Source organism: Heterodontus francisci, chromosome 4 (assembly GCF_036365525.1).
Source record: "Heterodontus francisci isolate sHetFra1 chromosome 4, sHetFra1.hap1, whole genome shotgun sequence".
NCBI classification, from domain to species: domain Eukaryota; kingdom Metazoa; phylum Chordata; class Chondrichthyes; order Heterodontiformes; family Heterodontidae; genus Heterodontus; species Heterodontus francisci.
Genome location: NC_090374.1, coordinates 1693280 through 1711466, shown reverse-complemented (window position 1 = coordinate 1711466; position 18187 = coordinate 1693280). Strand labels below are relative to the sequence as shown.

The 18187-nt window shown below is 46.2% G+C and overlaps 1 protein-coding gene across 1 annotated transcript in view; it reads right to left on the bottom strand.

The window, feature by feature from the left end:
- The window catches only part of slc1a3a (solute carrier family 1 member 3a), a 687310-nt gene that overhangs the window by 132864 nt on the left and 536259 nt on the right, over positions 1-18187 (bottom strand). The window contains exon 8 of the mRNA XM_068029072.1: positions 14319-14513. Within this exon, the coding sequence (XP_067885173.1) occupies positions 14319-14513 (195 nt within the window). The remainder of the gene's footprint in view (positions 1-14318; positions 14514-18187) is intronic.

The following is an 18187-nucleotide window of genomic DNA, read 5'->3' as shown; positions in this document are numbered from 1 at the left end:
TTTCTCTCTCCGCAGATGCTGCCCGACCTGCTGAGTATTTCCAGCACTTGCTGTTTTTATTAACTCTGTTTCTCTCTCCACAGATACTGCCCGACCTGCTGGGTATTTCCAGCACTTGCTGTTTTTATTAACTCTGATTCTCTCTCCACAGATACTGCCTGACCTGCTGAGTATTTCCAGCACTTGCTGTTTTTATTAACTCTGTTTCTCTCTCCACAGATACTGCCCGACCTGCTGAGTATTTCCAGCACTTGCTGTTTTTATTAACTCTGATTCTCTCTCCACAGATCCTGCCCGACCTGCTGAGTATTTCCAGCACTTGCTGTTTTTATTAACTCTGTTTCTCTCTCCACAGATACTGCCTGACCTGCTGAGTATTTCCAGCACTTGCTGTTTTTATTAACTCTGTTTCTCTCTCCACAGATACTGCCTGACCTGCTGAGTATTTCCAGCACTTGCTGTTTTTATTAACTCTGTTTCTCTCTCCACAGATACTGCCTGACCTGCTGAGTATTTCCAGCACTCGCTGTGTTTATTAACTCTGATTCTCTCTCCACAGATACTGCCCGACCTGCTGAGTATTTCCAGCACTTGCTGTTTTTATTAACTCTGTTTCTCTCTCCACAGATACTGCCCGACCTGCTGAGTATTTCCAGCACTCGCTGTTTTTATTAACTCTGTTTCTCTCTCCACAGATGCTGCCCGACCTGCTGAGTATTTCCAGCACTCGCTGTTTTTATTAACTCTGTTTCTCTCTCCATAGATACTGCCCGACCTGCTGAGTATTTCTGGCACTTGCTGTTTTTATTAACTCTGTTTCTCTCCACAGATACTGCCCGACCTGCTGAGTATTTCCTGCACTCAATGTTTTTATTAACTCTGTTTCTCTCTCCACAGATACTGCCCGACCTGCTGAGTATTTCCTGCACTCAATGTTTTTATTAACTCTGTTTCTCTCTCCATAGATACTGCCCGACCTGCTGAGTATTTCTGGCACTTGCTGTTTTTATTAACTCTGTTTCTCTCCACAGATACTGCCCGACCTGCTGAGTATTTCCTGCACTCAATGTTTTTATTAACTCTGTTTCTCTCTCCACAGATATTGCCCGACCTGCTGAGTATTTCCAGCTCTCGCTGTTTTTATTAACTCTGTTTCTCTCTCCACAGAAAGTGCCTGACCTGCTGAGTATTTCCAGCTCTCGCTGTTTTTATTAACTCTGTTTCTCTCTCCACAGATGCTGCCCGACCTTCTGAGTATTTCCAGCACTCGCTGTTTTTATTAACTCTGTTTCTCTCTCCATAGATACTGCCCGACCTGCTGAGTATTTCCAGCACTCGCTGTTTTTATTAACTCTGTTTCTCTCTCCACAGATACTGCCCGACCTGCTGAGTATTTCCAGCACTCGCTGTTTTTATTAACTCTGTTTCTCTCTCCACAGATACTGCCCGACCTGCTGAGTATTTCCAGCACTCTCTGTTTTTATTAACTCTGTTTCTCTCTCCACAGATACTGCCCGACCTGCTGAGTATTTCCAGCACTCGCTGTTTTTATTAACTCTGTTTCTCTCTCCACAGATACTGCCCGACCTGCTGAGTATTTCCAGCACTTGCTGTTTTTATTAACTCTGTTTCTCTCTCCACAGATACTGCCTGACCTGCTGAGTATTTCCAGCTCTCGCTGTTTTTATTAACTCTGTTTCTCTCTCCACAGATACTGCCCGACCTGCTGAGTATTTCCAGCACTCGCTGTTTTTATTAACTCTGTTTCTCTCTCCACAGATACTGCCCGACCTGATGAGTATTTCCAGCACTCTCTGTTTTTATTAACTCTGTTTCTCTCTCCACAGATACTGCCCGACCTGCTGAGTATTTCCAGCACTCGCTGTTTTTATTAACTCTGTTTCTCTCTCCACAGATACTGCCCGACCTGCTGAGTATTTCCAGCACTTGCTGTTTTTATTAACTCTGTTTCTCTCTCCACAGATACTGCCTGACCTGCTGAGTATTTCCAGCTCTCGCTGTTTTTATTAACTCTGTTTCTCTCTCCACAGATGCTGCCCGACCTTCTGAGTATTTCCAGCACTCGCTGTTTTTATTAACTCTGTTTCTCTCTCCATAGATACTGCCCGACCTGCTGAGTATTTCCAGCACTCGCTGTTTTTATTAACTCTGTTTCTCTCTCCACAGATACTGCCCGACCTGCTGAGTATTACCAGCACTCGCTGTGTTTATTAACTGTGATTCTCTCTCCACAGATACTGCCCGACCTGCTGAGTATTACCAGCACTCGCTGTGTTTATTAACTCTGATTCTCTCTCCACAGATACTGCCCGACCTTCTGAGTATTTCCAGCACTCGCTGTTTTTATTAACTCTGTTTCTCTCTCCACAGATACTGCCTGACCTGCTGAGTATTTCCAGCTCTCGCTGTTTTTATTAACTCTGTTTCTCTCTCCACAGATGCTGCCCGAACTGCTGAGTATTTCCAGCACTTGCTGTTTTTATTAACTCTGTTTCTCTCTCCACAGATACTGCCCGACCTGCTGAGTATTTCCAGCACTTGCTGTTTTTATTAACTCTGATTCTCTCTCCACAGATACTGCCCGACCTGCTGAGTATTTCCAGCACTTGCTGTTTTTATTAACTCTGATTCTCTCTCCACAGATCCTGCCCGACCTGCTGAGTATTTCCAGCACTTGCTGTTTTTATTAACTCTGTTTCTCTCTCCGCAGATGCTGCCCGACCTGCTGAGTATTTCCAGCACTTGCTGTTTTTATTAACTCTGTTTCTCTCTCCACAGATACTGCCCGACCTGCTGGGTATTTCCAGCACTTGCTGTTTTTATTAACTCTGATTCTCTCTCCACAGATACTGCCTGACCTGCTGAGTATTTCCAGCACTTGCTGTTTTTATTAACTCTGTTTCTCTCTCCACAGATACTGCCCGACCTGCTGAGTATTTCCAGCACTTGCTGTTTTTATTAACTCTGATTCTCTCTCCACAGATCCTGCCCGACCTGCTGAGTATTTCCAGCACTTGCTGTTTTTATTAACTCTGTTTCTCTCTCCACAGATACTGCCTGACCTGCTGAGTATTTCCAGCACTTGCTGTTTTTATTAACTCTGTTTCTCTCTCCACAGATACTGCCTGACCTGCTGAGTATTTCCAGCACTTGCTGTTTTTATTAACTCTGTTTCTCTCTCCACAGATACTGCCTGACCTGCTGAGTATTTCCAGCACTCGCTGTGTTTATTAACTCTGATTCTCTCTCCACAGATACTGCCCGACCTGCTGAGTATTTCCAGCACTTGCTGTTTTTATTAACTCTGTTTCTCTCTCCACAGATACTGCCCGACCTGCTGAGTATTTCCAGCACTCGCTGTTTTTATTAACTCTGTTTCTCTCTCCACAGATGCTGCCCGACCTGCTGAGTATTTCCAGCACTCGCTGTTTTTATTAACTCTGTTTCTCTCTCCATAGATACTGCCCGACCTGCTGAGTATTTCTGGCACTTGCTGTTTTTATTAACTCTGTTTCTCTCCACAGATACTGCCCGACCTGCTGAGTATTTCCTGCACTCAATGTTTTTATTAACTCTGTTTCTCTCTCCACAGATACTGCCCGACCTGCTGAGTATTTCCTGCACTCAATGTTTTTATTAACTCTGTTTCTCTCTCCATAGATACTGCCCGACCTGCTGAGTATTTCTGGCACTTGCTGTTTTTATTAACTCTGTTTCTCTCCACAGATACTGCCCGACCTGCTGAGTATTTCCTGCACTCAATGTTTTTATTAACTCTGTTTCTCTCTCCACAGATATTGCCCGACCTGCTGAGTATTTCCAGCTCTCGCTGTTTTTATTAACTCTGTTTCTCTCTCCACAGAAAGTGCCTGACCTGCTGAGTATTTCCAGCTCTCGCTGTTTTTATTAACTCTGTTTCTCTCTCCACAGATGCTGCCCGACCTTCTGAGTATTTCCAGCACTCGCTGTTTTTATTAACTCTGTTTCTCTCTCCATAGATACTGCCCGACCTGCTGAGTATTTCCAGCACTCGCTGTTTTTATTAACTCTGTTTCTCTCTCCACAGATACTGCCCGACCTGCTGAGTATTTCCAGCACTCGCTGTTTTTATTAACTCTGTTTCTCTCTCCACAGATACTGCCCGACCTGCTGAGTATTTCCAGCACTCTCTGTTTTTATTAACTCTGTTTCTCTCTCCACAGATACTGCCCGACCTGCTGAGTATTTCCAGCACTCGCTGTTTTTATTAACTCTGTTTCTCTCTCCACAGATACTGCCCGACCTGCTGAGTATTTCCAGCACTTGCTGTTTTTATTAACTCTGTTTCTCTCTCCACAGATACTGCCTGACCTGCTGAGTATTTCCAGCTCTCGCTGTTTTTATTAACTCTGTTTCTCTCTCCACAGATGCTGCCCGACCTTCTGAGTATTTCCAGCACTCGCTGTTTTTATTAACTCTGTTTCTCTCTCCATAGATACTGCCCGACCTGCTGAGTATTTCCAGCACTCGCTGTTTTTATTAACTCTGTTTCTCTCTCCACAGATACTGCCCGACCTGCTGAGTATTACCAGCACTCGCTGTGTTTATTAACTGTGATTCTCTCTCCACAGATACTGCCCGACCTGCTGAGTATTACCAGCACTCGCTGTGTTTATTAACTCTGATTCTCTCTCCACAGATACTGCCCGACCTTCTGAGTATTTCCAGCACTCGCTGTTTTTATTAACTCTGTTTCTCTCTCCACAGATACTGCCTGACCTGCTGAGTATTTCCAGCTCTCGCTGTTTTTATTAACTCTGTTTCTCTCTCCACAGATGCTGCCCGAACTGCTGAGTATTTCCAGCACTCGCTGTTTTTATTAACTCTGTTTCTCTCTCCACAGATACTGCCCGACCTGCTGAGTATTTCCAGCACTTGCTGTTTTTATTAACTCTGTTTCTCTCTCCACAGATACTGCCCGACCTGCTGAGTATTTCCAGCACCTGCTGTTTTTATTAACTCTGTTTCTCTCTCCACAGATACTGCCCGACCTGCTGAGTATTTCCAGCACTTGCTGTTTTTATTAACTCTGTTTCTCTCTCCACAGATACTGCCTGACCTGCTGAGTATTTCCAGCACTTGCTATTTTTATTAACTCTGTTTCTCTCTCCACAGATACTGCCCGACCTGCTGAGTATTTCCAGCACTTGCTGTTTTTATTAACTCTGTTTCTCTCTCCACAGATACTGCCCGACCTGCTGAGTATTTCCAGCACTTGCTGTTTTTATTAACTCTGTTTCTCTCTCCACAGATACTGCCCGACCAGCTGAGTATTTCCAGCACCTGCTGTTTTTATTAACTCTGTTTCTCTCTCCACAGATCCTGCCCGACCCGCTGAGTATTTCCAGCACTTGCTGTTTTTATTAACTCTGTTTCTCTCTCCACAGATCCTGCCCGACCTGCTGAGTATTTCCAGCACTTGCTGTTTTTATTAACTCTGTTTCTCTCTCCACAGATACTGCCCGACCTGCTGAGTATTTCCAGCACTCGCTGTTTTTATTAACTCTGTTTCTCTCTCCACAGATGCTGCCCGACCTGCTGAGTATTTCCAGCACTCGCTGTTTTTATTAACTCTGTTTCTCTCTCCATAGATACTGCCCGACCTGCTGAGTATTTCTGGCACTTGCTGTTTTTATTAACTCTGTTTCTCTCCACAGATACTGCCCGACCTGCTGAGTATTCCCTGCACTCAATGTTTTTATTAACTCTGTTTCTTTCTCCACAGATACTGCCCGACCTGCTAAGTATTTCCTGCACTCAATGTTTTTATTAACTCTGTTTCTCTCTCCATAGATACTGCCCGACCTGCTGAGTATTTCTGGCACTTGCTGTTTTTATTAACTCTGTTTCTCTCCACAGATACTGCCCGACCTGCTGAGTATTTCCTGCACTCAATGTTTTTATTAACTCTGTTTCTCTCTCCACAGATATTGCCCGACCTGCTGAGTATTTCCAGCTCTCGCTGTTTTTATTAACTCTGTTTCTCTCTCCACAGATACTGCCTGACCTGCTGAGTATTTCCAGCTCTCGCTGTTTTTATTAACTCTGTTTCTCTCTCCACAGATGCTGCCCGACCTTCTGAGTATTTCCAGCACTCGCTGTTTTTATTAACTCTGTTTCTCTCTCCATAGATGCTGCCCGACCTGCTGAGTATTTCCAGCACTCGCTGTTTTTATTAACTCTGTTTCTCTCTCCACAGATACTGCCCGACCTGCTGAGTATTTCCAGCACTCGCTGTTTTTATTAACTCTGTTTCTCTCTCCACAGATACTGCCCGACCTGCTGAGTATTTCCAGCACTCTCTGTTTTTATTAACTCTGTTTCTCTCTCCACAGATACTGCCCGACCTGCTGAGTATTTCCAGCACTCGCTGTTTTTATTAACTCTGTTTCTCTCTCCACAGATACTGCCCGACCTGCTGAGTATTTCCAGCACTTGCTGTTTTTATTAACTCTGTTTCTCTCTCCACAGATACTGCCTGACCTGCTGAGTATTTCCAGCTCTCGCTGTTTTTATTAACTCTGTTTCTCTCTCCACAGATGCTGCCCGACCTTCTGAGTATTTCCAGCACTCGCTGTTTTTATTAACTCTGTTTCTCTCTCCATAGATACTGCCCGACCTGCTGAGTATTTCCAGCACTCGCTGTTTTTATTAACTCTGTTTCTCTCTCCACAGATACTGCCCGACCTGCTGAGTATTACCAGCACTCGCTGTGTTTATTAACTGTGATTCTCTCTCCACAGATACTGCCCGACCTGCTGAGTATTACCAGCACTCGCTGTGTTTATTAACTCTGATTCTCTCTCCACAGATACTGCCCGACCTTCTGAGTATTTCCAGCACTCGCTGTTTTTATTAACTCTGTTTCTGTCTCCACAGATACTGCCTGACCTGCTGAGTATTTCCAGCTCTCGCTGTTTTTATTAACTCTGTTTCTCTCTCCACAGATGCTGCCCGAACTGCTGAGTATTTCCAGCACTCGCTGTTTTTATTAACTCTGTTTCTCTCTCCACAGATACTGCCCGACCTGCTGAGTATTTCCAGCACTTGCTGTTTTTATTAACTCTGTTTCTCTCTCCACAGATACTGCCCGACCTGCTGAGTATTTCCAGCACTTGCTGTTTTTATTAACTCTGTTTCTCTCTCCACAGATACTGCCCGACCTGCTGAGTATTTCCAGCACTTGCTGTTTTTATTAACTCTGTTTCTCTCTCCACAGATACTGCCTGACCTGCTGAGTATTTCCAGCACTTGCTATTTTTATTAACTCTGTTTCTCTCTCCACAGATACTGCCCGACCTGCTGAGTATTTCCAGCACTTGCTGTTTTTATTAACTCTGTTTCTCTCTCCACAGATACTGCCCGACCTGCTGAGTATTTCCAGCACTTGCTGTTTTTATTAACTCTGTTTCTCTCTCCACAGATACTGCCCGACCTGCTGAGTATTTCCAGCACCTGCTGTTTTTATTAACTCTGTTTCTCTCTCCACAGATCCTGCCCGACCCGCTGAGTATTTCCAGCACTTGCTGTTTTTATTAACTCTGTTTCTCTCTCCACAGATCCTGCCCGACCTGCTGAGTATTTCCAGCACCAGCTCTGGCGAGCGCTGGCAACTGACTCCCACGACTTGTGATCAATGTCATGGGCGGCCGGTGGGTCTGATACCAGTGATGAGCTCGCTGTACAATGTGTCTTTGGGGATCCTGCCATCTTCCATGCGGCTCACATGGCCAAGCCAGCTCAAGCGCCGCTGACTCAGTAGTGTGCATAAGCTGGGGGTGTTGGCCGCTTCTAGGACTTCTGTGCTGGAGATATAGTCCCGCCACCTGATGCCAAGTATTCTCCGGAGGCAGCGAAGATGGAATGAATTGAGACGTCGCTCTTGGCTGACATATGTTGTCCAGGCCTCGCTGCCATAGAGCAAGGTACTGAGGACACAGGCTTGATGCACTCGGACTTTTGTGTTCCGTGTCAGTGCGCCATTTTCCCACACTCTCTTGGCCAGTCTGGACATAGCAGTGGAAGCCTTTCCCATGCGCTTGTTGATTTCTGCATCGAGAGACAGGTTACTGGTGATAGTTGAGCCTAGGTAGGTGAACTCTTGAACCACTTCCAGAGCGTGGTCGCCAATATTGATGGATGGAGCATTTCTGACATCCTGCCCCATGATGTTTGTTTTCTTGAGGCTGATGGTTAGGCCAAATTCATTGCAGGCAGCCGCAAACCGATGAGACTCTGCAGGCACTCTTCAGTGTGAAATGTTAAAGCAGCATCGTCAGCAAAGAGGAGTTCCCTGATGAGGACTTTCCGTACTTTGGACTTCGCTCTTAGACGGGCAAGGTTGAACAACCTGCACCCCGATCTTGTGTGGAGGAAAATTCCTTCTTCAGAGGACTTGAACGCATGTGAAAGCAGCAGGGAGAAGAAAATCCCAAAAAGTGTGGGTGCGAGAACACAGCCCTGTTTCACACCACTCAGGATAGGAAAGGGCTCTGAGGAGGAGCCACCATGTTGAATTGTGCCTTTCATATTGTCATGGAATGAGGTGATGATACTTAGTAGCTTTGGTGGACATCCAATCTTTTCTAGTAGTCTGAAAAGACCACGTCTACTGACGAGGTCAAAGGCTTTGGTGAGATCAATGAAAGCAATGTAGAGGGGCATCTGTTGTTCACGGCATTTCTCCTGTATCTGACGAAGGGAGAACAGCATGTCAATGGTCGATCTCTCTGCACGAAAGCCACACTGTGCCTCTGGGTAGACGCGCTCAGCCAGCTTCTGGAGCCTGTTTAGAGCGACTCAAGCAAAGACTTTCCCCACTATACCTGGAACCACCTAAACCACCCATCCCTACCTTTTTTATTCTTTTATGGGAATTGGGTGTCACTGGCTGGGAGAACATCTGTTTCCCATCCCTAATTGCCCTTGAACGGAATGGCTTGCTCGGCCATTTCAGAGTTAACCACATTACTGTGGGTCTGGAGTAACATGGAGGCCAGACCAGGTAAGGACAGCAGATTTCCTTCCCGAAATGATAGCAGTGAACCAGATGGGTTTTTACAACAAACGATGATAGTTTCATGGCCATCATTACTGAGACTGGTTTTCAATTCCAGATTTTTTATTAATTAATTGAATTTAAATTTCCCCAGTTGTCATGGTGGGATTTGAACCCATATCCCCAGGGAATTAGCCTGGGTCTCTGCATTTCTAGACCAGTGACATTACCACTACGCTACCATCTCCCCTCCCCCACATCCAGCCCCACCCCCTCACCCACCCCCCACTGACCCCCACCCATACACCCAGCCCCAACCCCTAACCCACCCTCACCCACATGCACCCACACACCCAGCCCCCCACACTCAGCCCCACCCCCACACCCAGTCCATCATCAGCATCTGTCCCTCAATTCTAGGATGAGTTCTAATCAAGATGGCGAGTTTCTGCCATGGGTCTTCAGGTGACTAAACAGGCCGATTTTCACCCTGCAGATCTTTGGTCACATGGGGCAGGACGTCCCACGAGGTAGTGGGATCCGGAGAGCAGGATTTACTTCCTTTTCTTCCTTCTCTGCTGCTGTCTACCTCATCATTAAGGCGTTTGGACTCAAAGCATGAAGTAGCTTGATGGACAAGTTGTCACCATTTTGAACGATGGGTAGCAAACTCCTCCCAGTCATCAATGTCAATGCTTCCGTGTTTCAAAGAGAGCTGCAGAGTGTCTGTGAAGTGTTTTCTTTGTCCTCCCCTGGAACACTGGCCATTTGGGAGATGAGAAAACAGGACGTGGTGGGGAGACGGTTTATGGCCATCCGGACACAGTGTCCAGTCCATGGAAGTTGGTTTGGCAGGAGTTTTGTCTGAATGCCTGTGGAGCTGGCTTCAAGAAGGACACTAGTGTCTGTTCAACGGTCCTCCCATTGAATCCAGAGGATGCGGCGGAGGCATTGCTGATGGAATTTAATTGGAGCTCTTATGTGTCACTGATACACAGACCAGGTCTCACTGCAGTACAGGAGTGTGGTGACAACAACTGCTCTGTACACTAGGGCTTTTGTTGACTTCTGGAGGTCTTTGTTGTCAAACACTCGCTGCCGTAGTTTGTAGAAAGTTGAGCTGGTACAGCTGATCCAGCGTTGGATCCGCTTGTCATGGTGGCCTTTTGAGAGAGGTGGCTGCCAAGGTATGGAAAGTGTTCAACATATTCCAGAGTGTCTTCTTCAACATATATGGGAGGTGGAATATTTGGATTACCAGGTGTGGGTTGATATACGAGTTTTATTTTGGTAACAATCAAGGACAGGCCGAGTCTCTTGTTTGTAGAATTGAAGAGCTCGAGAGCTGCTTGCAAATCTGGTGCAGAGTGGGCATTGACACTGCAGTCATCCGCAAACTGTAGATCATGTATGTCTCTGGTGGTCAGTTTAGTTTTGGCACGGAGGCGACTGATGTTAGAGTTTTCCATCTGAACGGTCTTTCATATTCACACCAGAGGGCAGCTGATCTTTCACAAGGTGAATAGCCACTGTCAGGTAGATTATAAATAGTATGGCTGTTATCACACAGCCTTGCTTGACCCCGGTGTGGATTTTGAAGGCGTCTGTTTCAGATTTCCCACTCAGGACAGTCACAGTCATATAATCATGGAGCAATTGCAGGATTGTGATGAAGTTTCTTGGACATCCAAATCTTTGGAGCACAACCACAGAGTCTCGTGATTTACTGAGTCAAATACTTTGGTCAGGTCGATGAATGAGTTCCTGGTGTTGTTCTCAACATTTTTCTTGGATTTTTTCGGGTAACAAATACCATGTTGGAAGTTCCTCTGGAAGGTCTAAAGCCACACTGTGTCTCTGGGAGGATTTCCTCAGACACAGGGAGTAGGCGATTCAGGAGAATGCGTGTCAGGATTTTCCCTGCTATGGACAAGAGTGAAATCCCTCAATAGTTTCCTTAGCATGACTTATCTCCCCTCTTGAAGATAGTAACAATTATCGCATTCCTGAAGTCAGTGGAGGGGTGGGGGGAGGAGGTTTTTTTTCCTCCCAAATCAGTAGGATGACTACATGGAGTCTTGAAGTGAGCAAAAACCCACCAACTTTGAAGACCTCAGCTGGAATCCCATCGGGCCGCAGGCTTTGGTGTTTTTCATCCGTTTGCACCTCTCTCATCGATGGTGGTTCATCCATGGATACTACCACAGGATACTGGCGAAAGCCTGAAGAGTATCAGCTGCCACTGTGGATTCACTGTGCTTGAGGAGATGTTGAAAATGTTTTTTCCAGTGTTGAGGAATGGCATTGTCATCCTGTGAGTGAAGGGGTTTTTGTCCATTTGGTCGTGGTCTATTGATGGCCCTGGTGGCTTCAAGAAAGCTTCGCATGTCACGATGGTTGGCGTATTGTTGGATCTCTTGGGCTTTCTCTTACCATATAATCATATGAATTAGGAGCAGAAGTAGGCCATTCGGCCCCTCTAGCCTGCTCCACCATTTAATAAGATCATGGCTGATCTGTTTCTGTCTGGAATTGCACACTTCCATCTATCCCCGATAATCTTTGACTCCTTTGCCTAACAAGAATCTATCTACCTTCGCCTTAAAAATATTCAATGACCCCGCCTCCACCACCTTCTGAGGCAGAGAGTTCCAAAGTTGCACAATCCTTTGTGAGAAAAAATTTCTCCTCATCTCTGTCCTAAAAGGGTGACCCCTAATTTTAAAACAGTGCCCCCTAGTTCTGGACTCACCCACAAGAGGAAACATCCTTTCCACATTCACCCTGTCAAGACCGTTCAGGATCTTATAAACTTCAATCAAGTCTCCCCTCACTCTTCTAAACTCCAGTGAAAACAAGCCCAGTCTGTCCAACCTTTCCTCAAGACAACCCACTCATTCCAGCTAACAATCGAGTAAACCTCCTCTGAACCGCCTCCAATGTATTCACATCCTTCCTTAAATAAAGAGACCAAAACTGCACACAGTATTCGAGATGTGGTCTCACCACTGCCCTGTATAACTGAAGCATAACATCCTTACTTTTATTTTCAATTTTTCTCAAATTAAAGGATAACATTCCATTAACCTTCTTTATTACTTGCTGTACCTGCATACTAACCTTTTGTGACTCCTGCACTAGAACATCGAGATCCCTCTGCACCTCAGAGTTCTGCAGTCATTCTCCGTTTAAGTAATACTCTGCCTTTTTATTCTTCCTGCCAAAGTGAACAACTTCACATTTTCCCACATTATACTCCATCTGCCAGATGTTTGCCCATTCACTCAACCTATCTATATCGGTCTGCAACCTCCTTATGTCCTCTTCACAACATACTTTCCTACTTATCTTTGTGTCATCTGCAAATTTAGCTTCCATGCCATCGCTCCCCTCATCTAAGTCATTGATATAAATTGTAAGAAGTTGAGGCCCCAGCACAGACCCCTGCGGGACTCCACTCGTAACCTCTTGCCAATCAGAAAAGGACCCATTTATGCATACTCTCTATTTTCTGCCAGCCAGTCAATCTTCTATCCATGCTGATATGTAACCCACTACACCATGAGCTCCTACTTTGTCCAATAACCTTTTATGTGGCAGCTTGTCAAATACTTTCTGGAAATCCAAGTGCAGTACGTCAACAGGCTCCCCTTTATCCACAGCACATGTCACTCCTTCAAAGAACTCCAATAAATTGATTAAACTTGATTTCCCTTTCACAAAACCATGCTGACTATTCCTGATTACCTTGGGTTTTTCTAAGGTAAGAGGCAGGAGGTTTAGAGGGGATTTGAGGAAAAATGTTTTCACCCAGAAGGTGGTTGGAAACTGGAACACACTGCCTGGTGAGGTGATAGAGCCAGGAACCCTCACAACATTTAAGACGTATTTAGATGAGTACTTGAAACACCATAGCATACGGGCCAAGTGCTGAAAAATGGGATTAGAATAGATAGGTGCTTGATGGCCGGCACAGACATGATGGGCCGATTGAATCACCGATTGAACAAGTCAATGATCTGTCCACCTATAACCACCCCAGTTACAGCCAGCCAGCCACACTACTCAGCCCCACCTACACCAACCAACTCAGCTATCCCCAAATCTATCCACAAGCTGTCCTGGCGACTCCACCCTGCTCAATTGTATTGATGGTGAAAAGTCCAATTTCACCTCTGTTCAGATTCAAAATGAAAGACAGCCATATCAACATCATGGCTACAAGAGCAGGGACCAAACTGGGTACCTTTGTAATTGCTGACTTCTCAGAGTTTGTCAATCATTGAATAACGACACAAGTCAGCAATTCTCACCATTCACCTGGATGGGTGCCTGCAGTTACAACAGTCAAGAAGCCCAACAGCATCCAAACCAGAGTAGTTAGTGACCCTCTGATCTCTATATCCAATCCCTCCACCAACTGTGTACCATGACTACAACCTACAGGACCATAGAAAAGTTACAGCACAGAAAGAGGCCATTCAGCCCATCGCGTCTGCGCCGGCTGAAACAAACTAGCCACCCAATCTAATCCCACCTTCCAGCACCTGGTCCATAGCCTTGCAGGTTACAGCACTTCAGGTGCAGGTCCAGGTACCTTTTAAATGAGTTGAAGGTTTCTGCCTCCACCACCGTTCCTGGCAGTGAATTCCAGACACCCACCACCCTCTGGGTGAAAAAGCTTTTTCCCATGTCCCCTCTAATCCTTCCACCAATTACCTTAAATCTGTGTTCCCTGGTAATTGACCTCTCTGCCAGGGAAAACAGGTCCTTCCTGTCTACTTTATCTAGGCCCCTCATAATTTTGTACACCTCAATTAAGTCACCCCTCAGCCTCCTCTGTTCTCAGGAAAACAACCCTAGCCAATCCAATCTTTCCTCACAGCTACAACTTTCAAGCCCTGGTAACATTGCAGCAAATCATCATGGTCACTTCAACAGCACCTCCCAAACCCGTGACCTCTACTGTCATGAAAGCATCGTCATGGGAACAGCATCATCTTCAAGTTGCCCTCCTTTAACCCACCATATGACACATCATCTATATTACTGACCTTTTATTCTACAAACATGCGAATTAGGAGCTGGAGTAGGCCCCATCGAGCTGGGGGATGGGTCAATCATAGAAACGTATAGCACAGAAGGAGGCCATTCGCCCCATTGTGCCTGTGTTAACACTTGTAAAGCTATTCCAATGAAACAATATTTTAGATTTCTGGGGGTGAGTAACTGTGGTTATCTCAGTAAAAATCCCTATTACCTGATGGTGAGGATTTGTCCAAAGTTGAGGTCAAAGTTGTTGACTTGTGCAATGAAGATAGCAGCAAGTGCCTCGTAGAGTGCAGTGCCATCCATGTTAATCGTGGCACCAACAGGCAGCACAAATCTGGTGATTCGTTTATCCAGGCCGATTTTGTCCTCCAGGCAACGGAATGTGATCGGCAAAGTAGCTGAGCTGGAAGGGCAATAGGAGATTCTTGTGAGCCCGGCAACGCAGAGAGTTACAACAATGTTACAGGCAAGCATTTCTCTGTCAATCCACACGTGTATTTCAGTCTGTCTGTGTTTTACTCTGTGGCCCTAATCTTGGCTGGGGGAGGTTTTGTGATCAGGGGGTAAGAGGTTTATTCGGAAAGCTGGAAGTCTGGGCTTTCCCCCATGCTGTGGAGTTTGACCGTAGATGTCCCATGTGTTATTTTATTCTTTCACGGGATGTGGGTGTCGCTGGCAAGGCCAGCATTTGTTGCACCCACCCCCCCTCCCCGCCATTTGCCCTTGTGAAGGTGGTGGCGAGCTGCCATGATATCCTGCACGACATCCCGTGGAGGTCCCATGTGTTCCTGCATGATATCCCATGGATATCCTGTCTGTTGCATTTTACTGCACGATATTCCATGAAATACCGTGTATTGCTGAAAATAGATACATGTTGTCAAAGCTTTTCGTCTTGCACTCATCAGGACAATCCGCAAGAATAACCAATGTAAGAGAAAACAACAACTTATACTGTGTATTACTGCGTGATATCCTATGAATGCCCCTTGTGCTCATGCATGATATCCCAGGATATCCTGAGTGTTCCCATTCCATGCGTAATGAAACTCATCACCATGAATTTCCACACAACCTTTGGTTCATTTTGACTTTTGGATTCAAGGATCCTTTGACTTTCAAACACGAATAATAATCATTAAACTCTTAATGATAAATAGATCAGGAATAAATAATAAGAAAAGAGAATCAAGCTTAAACATTCTTTTTCTGTATCTTTTATTTAAATCTATTGAATTTTAAGACTGTGGGGTGAACTTTACCCCTCACAAATAGGTGGGTTGGAGGTCTCCAGCTATAGGCAAGGCAAGGGTCATGCAGCCATCCACTGCCAGGAGGAGGGTTGGCTATTTAAATATTTTAATGAGGCAGGCAGCCTCAGGTTTTGGGAGAACTGGCAGCTCACAGGATGCCAGAAGGTAAATGCCTTTACAGCACTGCTTGTGGGCCAGGATGGGGCAGGAGTGTTTCCCTCTGGCTGCCCAAGTTTACCTTCTTCCCTTGGATTGGACCTCCTCCCCCCACCCCCATCCAATGACACCACTCCACCCACCGCCACAATCAGGGATCAGACCCTCCCCCCATCAAATCGCCCCCTGATACAATGATCCCACGATCGGGGACTTGAACCCACCCCGGGGTCAGAGATCAGACCCCCTTGGGACTAGGACCTCCAAATCCAGTCATGGATCAAATATCCCCCCCATCCTAAGATGCCAATAGCAATTGCAATCTCCTTACCTGCGACTGTGTCTTGCTCCAGAGTAACTCTCCACCCAACTGGAAGCCAAGCCTGTCAATCAGGCCGACATCCAGGTGGAAATCCTGTTGTAAGAAGAATACCAAAACTCCCCAGCAAGTGAGAAACTTCAAACTTCCAGGTTCCCTGAAACTGTGTCCCCATCACTTAGCATCCCCATCCCTGTCAGGATTGGAAGCTGAACCTCAGTGTGCATCTATGTGTCTGTGTATCTGTCTGTCTGTGTGTCTGTCTGTGTGTATGTCTGTGTGTGTGTCTCTATGCATTGTGTGTGTCTGTGTGTGTGTGTGTCTGTGTGTGCGTCTCTGTGTGTTGGTGTCTGTGTGTCTGTGTCTGTGTGTGTGTGTGTCTCCTTGTGTCTCTGTGTGTGTCTGTGTGTGTGTGTGTCTGTGTGTGTGTGTCTGTGTGTTGGTGTCTGTGTCTCTGTGTGTGTGTGTCTGTGTGTGTGTGTGTCTGTGTGTCTCCTTGTGTCTCTGTGTGTGTCTGTGTGTGTGTGTCTCTGTGTGTGTGTCTGTGTGTTGGTGTCTGTGTCTCTGTGTGTGTGTGTCTGTGTCTGTGTCTGTGTGTGTGTGTGTCTCTGTGTGTCTGTGTCTCTGTGTCTCTGTGTGTGTGTGTGTGTGTGTCTCCTTGTGTCTCTGTGTGTGTCTGTGTGTTGGTGTCTGTGTCTCTGTGTGTGTGTCTCTGTGTGTGTATATCTGTGTGTGTGTGTCTCTGTGTGTGTATATCTGTGTGTGTGTCTCTGTGTGTTGTGTGTGTCTGGTTTTGGGGCAGGAACCCACCTCCAGTGAAAACTGATTCAGGTTCAGATTTTCAAATGCGAAAGCCCTTAATTGGTCTGGAGACAGGCTTCCTGGCCATTTAGATCCAGTGGGATTGAAAGTGGCAGTGGGTCAGAGCAAGTGTGAGGCTTATGTAGCCATCGCTGAGGCTACTGATTGTCCTGTGGCAGAGATCTGCCTTCCACAGCACCCGAGGGAAGTGAGATGTCACACGGGAGCCGGAAGCCTGGCACCAGGGGCAAGCCAGACCCTTGGTTCATCAATGCCCACCTGGATTTAATGCTGGAGGCCATGAGGGAGGTCCTCTTCCCGGAAGGTGGCAGGAGGAGGCCACCTCTTCATGCGGCAGGGGCACCTCTCTGTTCAGTGTTATCTCCCTCCACTCCCTCTTCCTCCTCCTTCTCCTGCTCCTCCCCAATGAGCTGTCTCCTTTCAGGGCCTCTCTGTCCTCAAGGTCCACACTTCTCTGGAGGGCCATGTTATGGAGAGAGCAGCAGACCACCACAATGACCGAGACCCTTGTAGGAGGGTACTGGAGGGCATTACCTGACCAGTCTGGGCACCGGAATCGCATTTTCAGAAGCCCGATGGCCTGCTGAGCAGGTGGCTTTGGCTATATAACCTCTATCCCTCTGTCTGGAGCTCCTGTAGAGGGGTCAGTAGCCATCTCTTCAAGGGGTTTTCCCTGTCCCTTTGGATGGATCCATGCACCTTGGGTTGGAGTGAGGATCTGAGGTAGCCTGGACTGGCAGAGGATGAAGGAGTCATGGCAACTGCCAGGAAAGCGAGTGCACACATGCAGAAAGTCCTCACAGAATGTTGCTTGAAGTCCTCACAGTCGTCCGATGTGGGAAAAAAGGTTCTTCCACAGTAGAACAGTCCGTAGTCTAACTTCAGCAGTAGGTGATGCTTTCCTTCTCCAGCGAATTTCAACAATTAACGACTTGCAAACACTTTCAATAGAATCAATCTGACTTTAGAGTTTTTGAGGAATAAAAGATTGTCACAGTCTAACTTCCCTTTCTTCAATTGAAATTACCAGAGATCTCTGTTTTGGCTTGACTTTTTTTTGGAATTTTGTGAGATAATAAAACAGACTAAAATCCTATTGATTCAGTTTAAATGGCTGAGAGCTCTTTCTTCAGGTGCTAAACACCACAGCTGTCTTTCTGTGTGTCCTCTGTGTCTGTGTTCTGTTAGAACAAACTGTCTTCAACTAAAAAGCCAGTTCAAAATTGAATTGTAACAAATGTATCACTTAATACTCACTCCCAGTGTCTGGTAATGAGAATGCACCTTCCTATAACCCCTGAGGCTTGCTGGTTCTCAAAGCAATACTGATCCCTTGCAAGCCTTAAAGGCAAACTGCATATTCCCGGAAAAAAAAACTACAGGACCATGAAACCATGGTGAATTCCCAGCACTAACAAAATCCAGAACTGACGTCACAATGCTGTATTTCCGGGTGATGGTTCCGATGTGATTCTCTGTTTCCGGGTGGACGATTCCGATGTGATTCTCCGTTTCCGGGTGATGGTT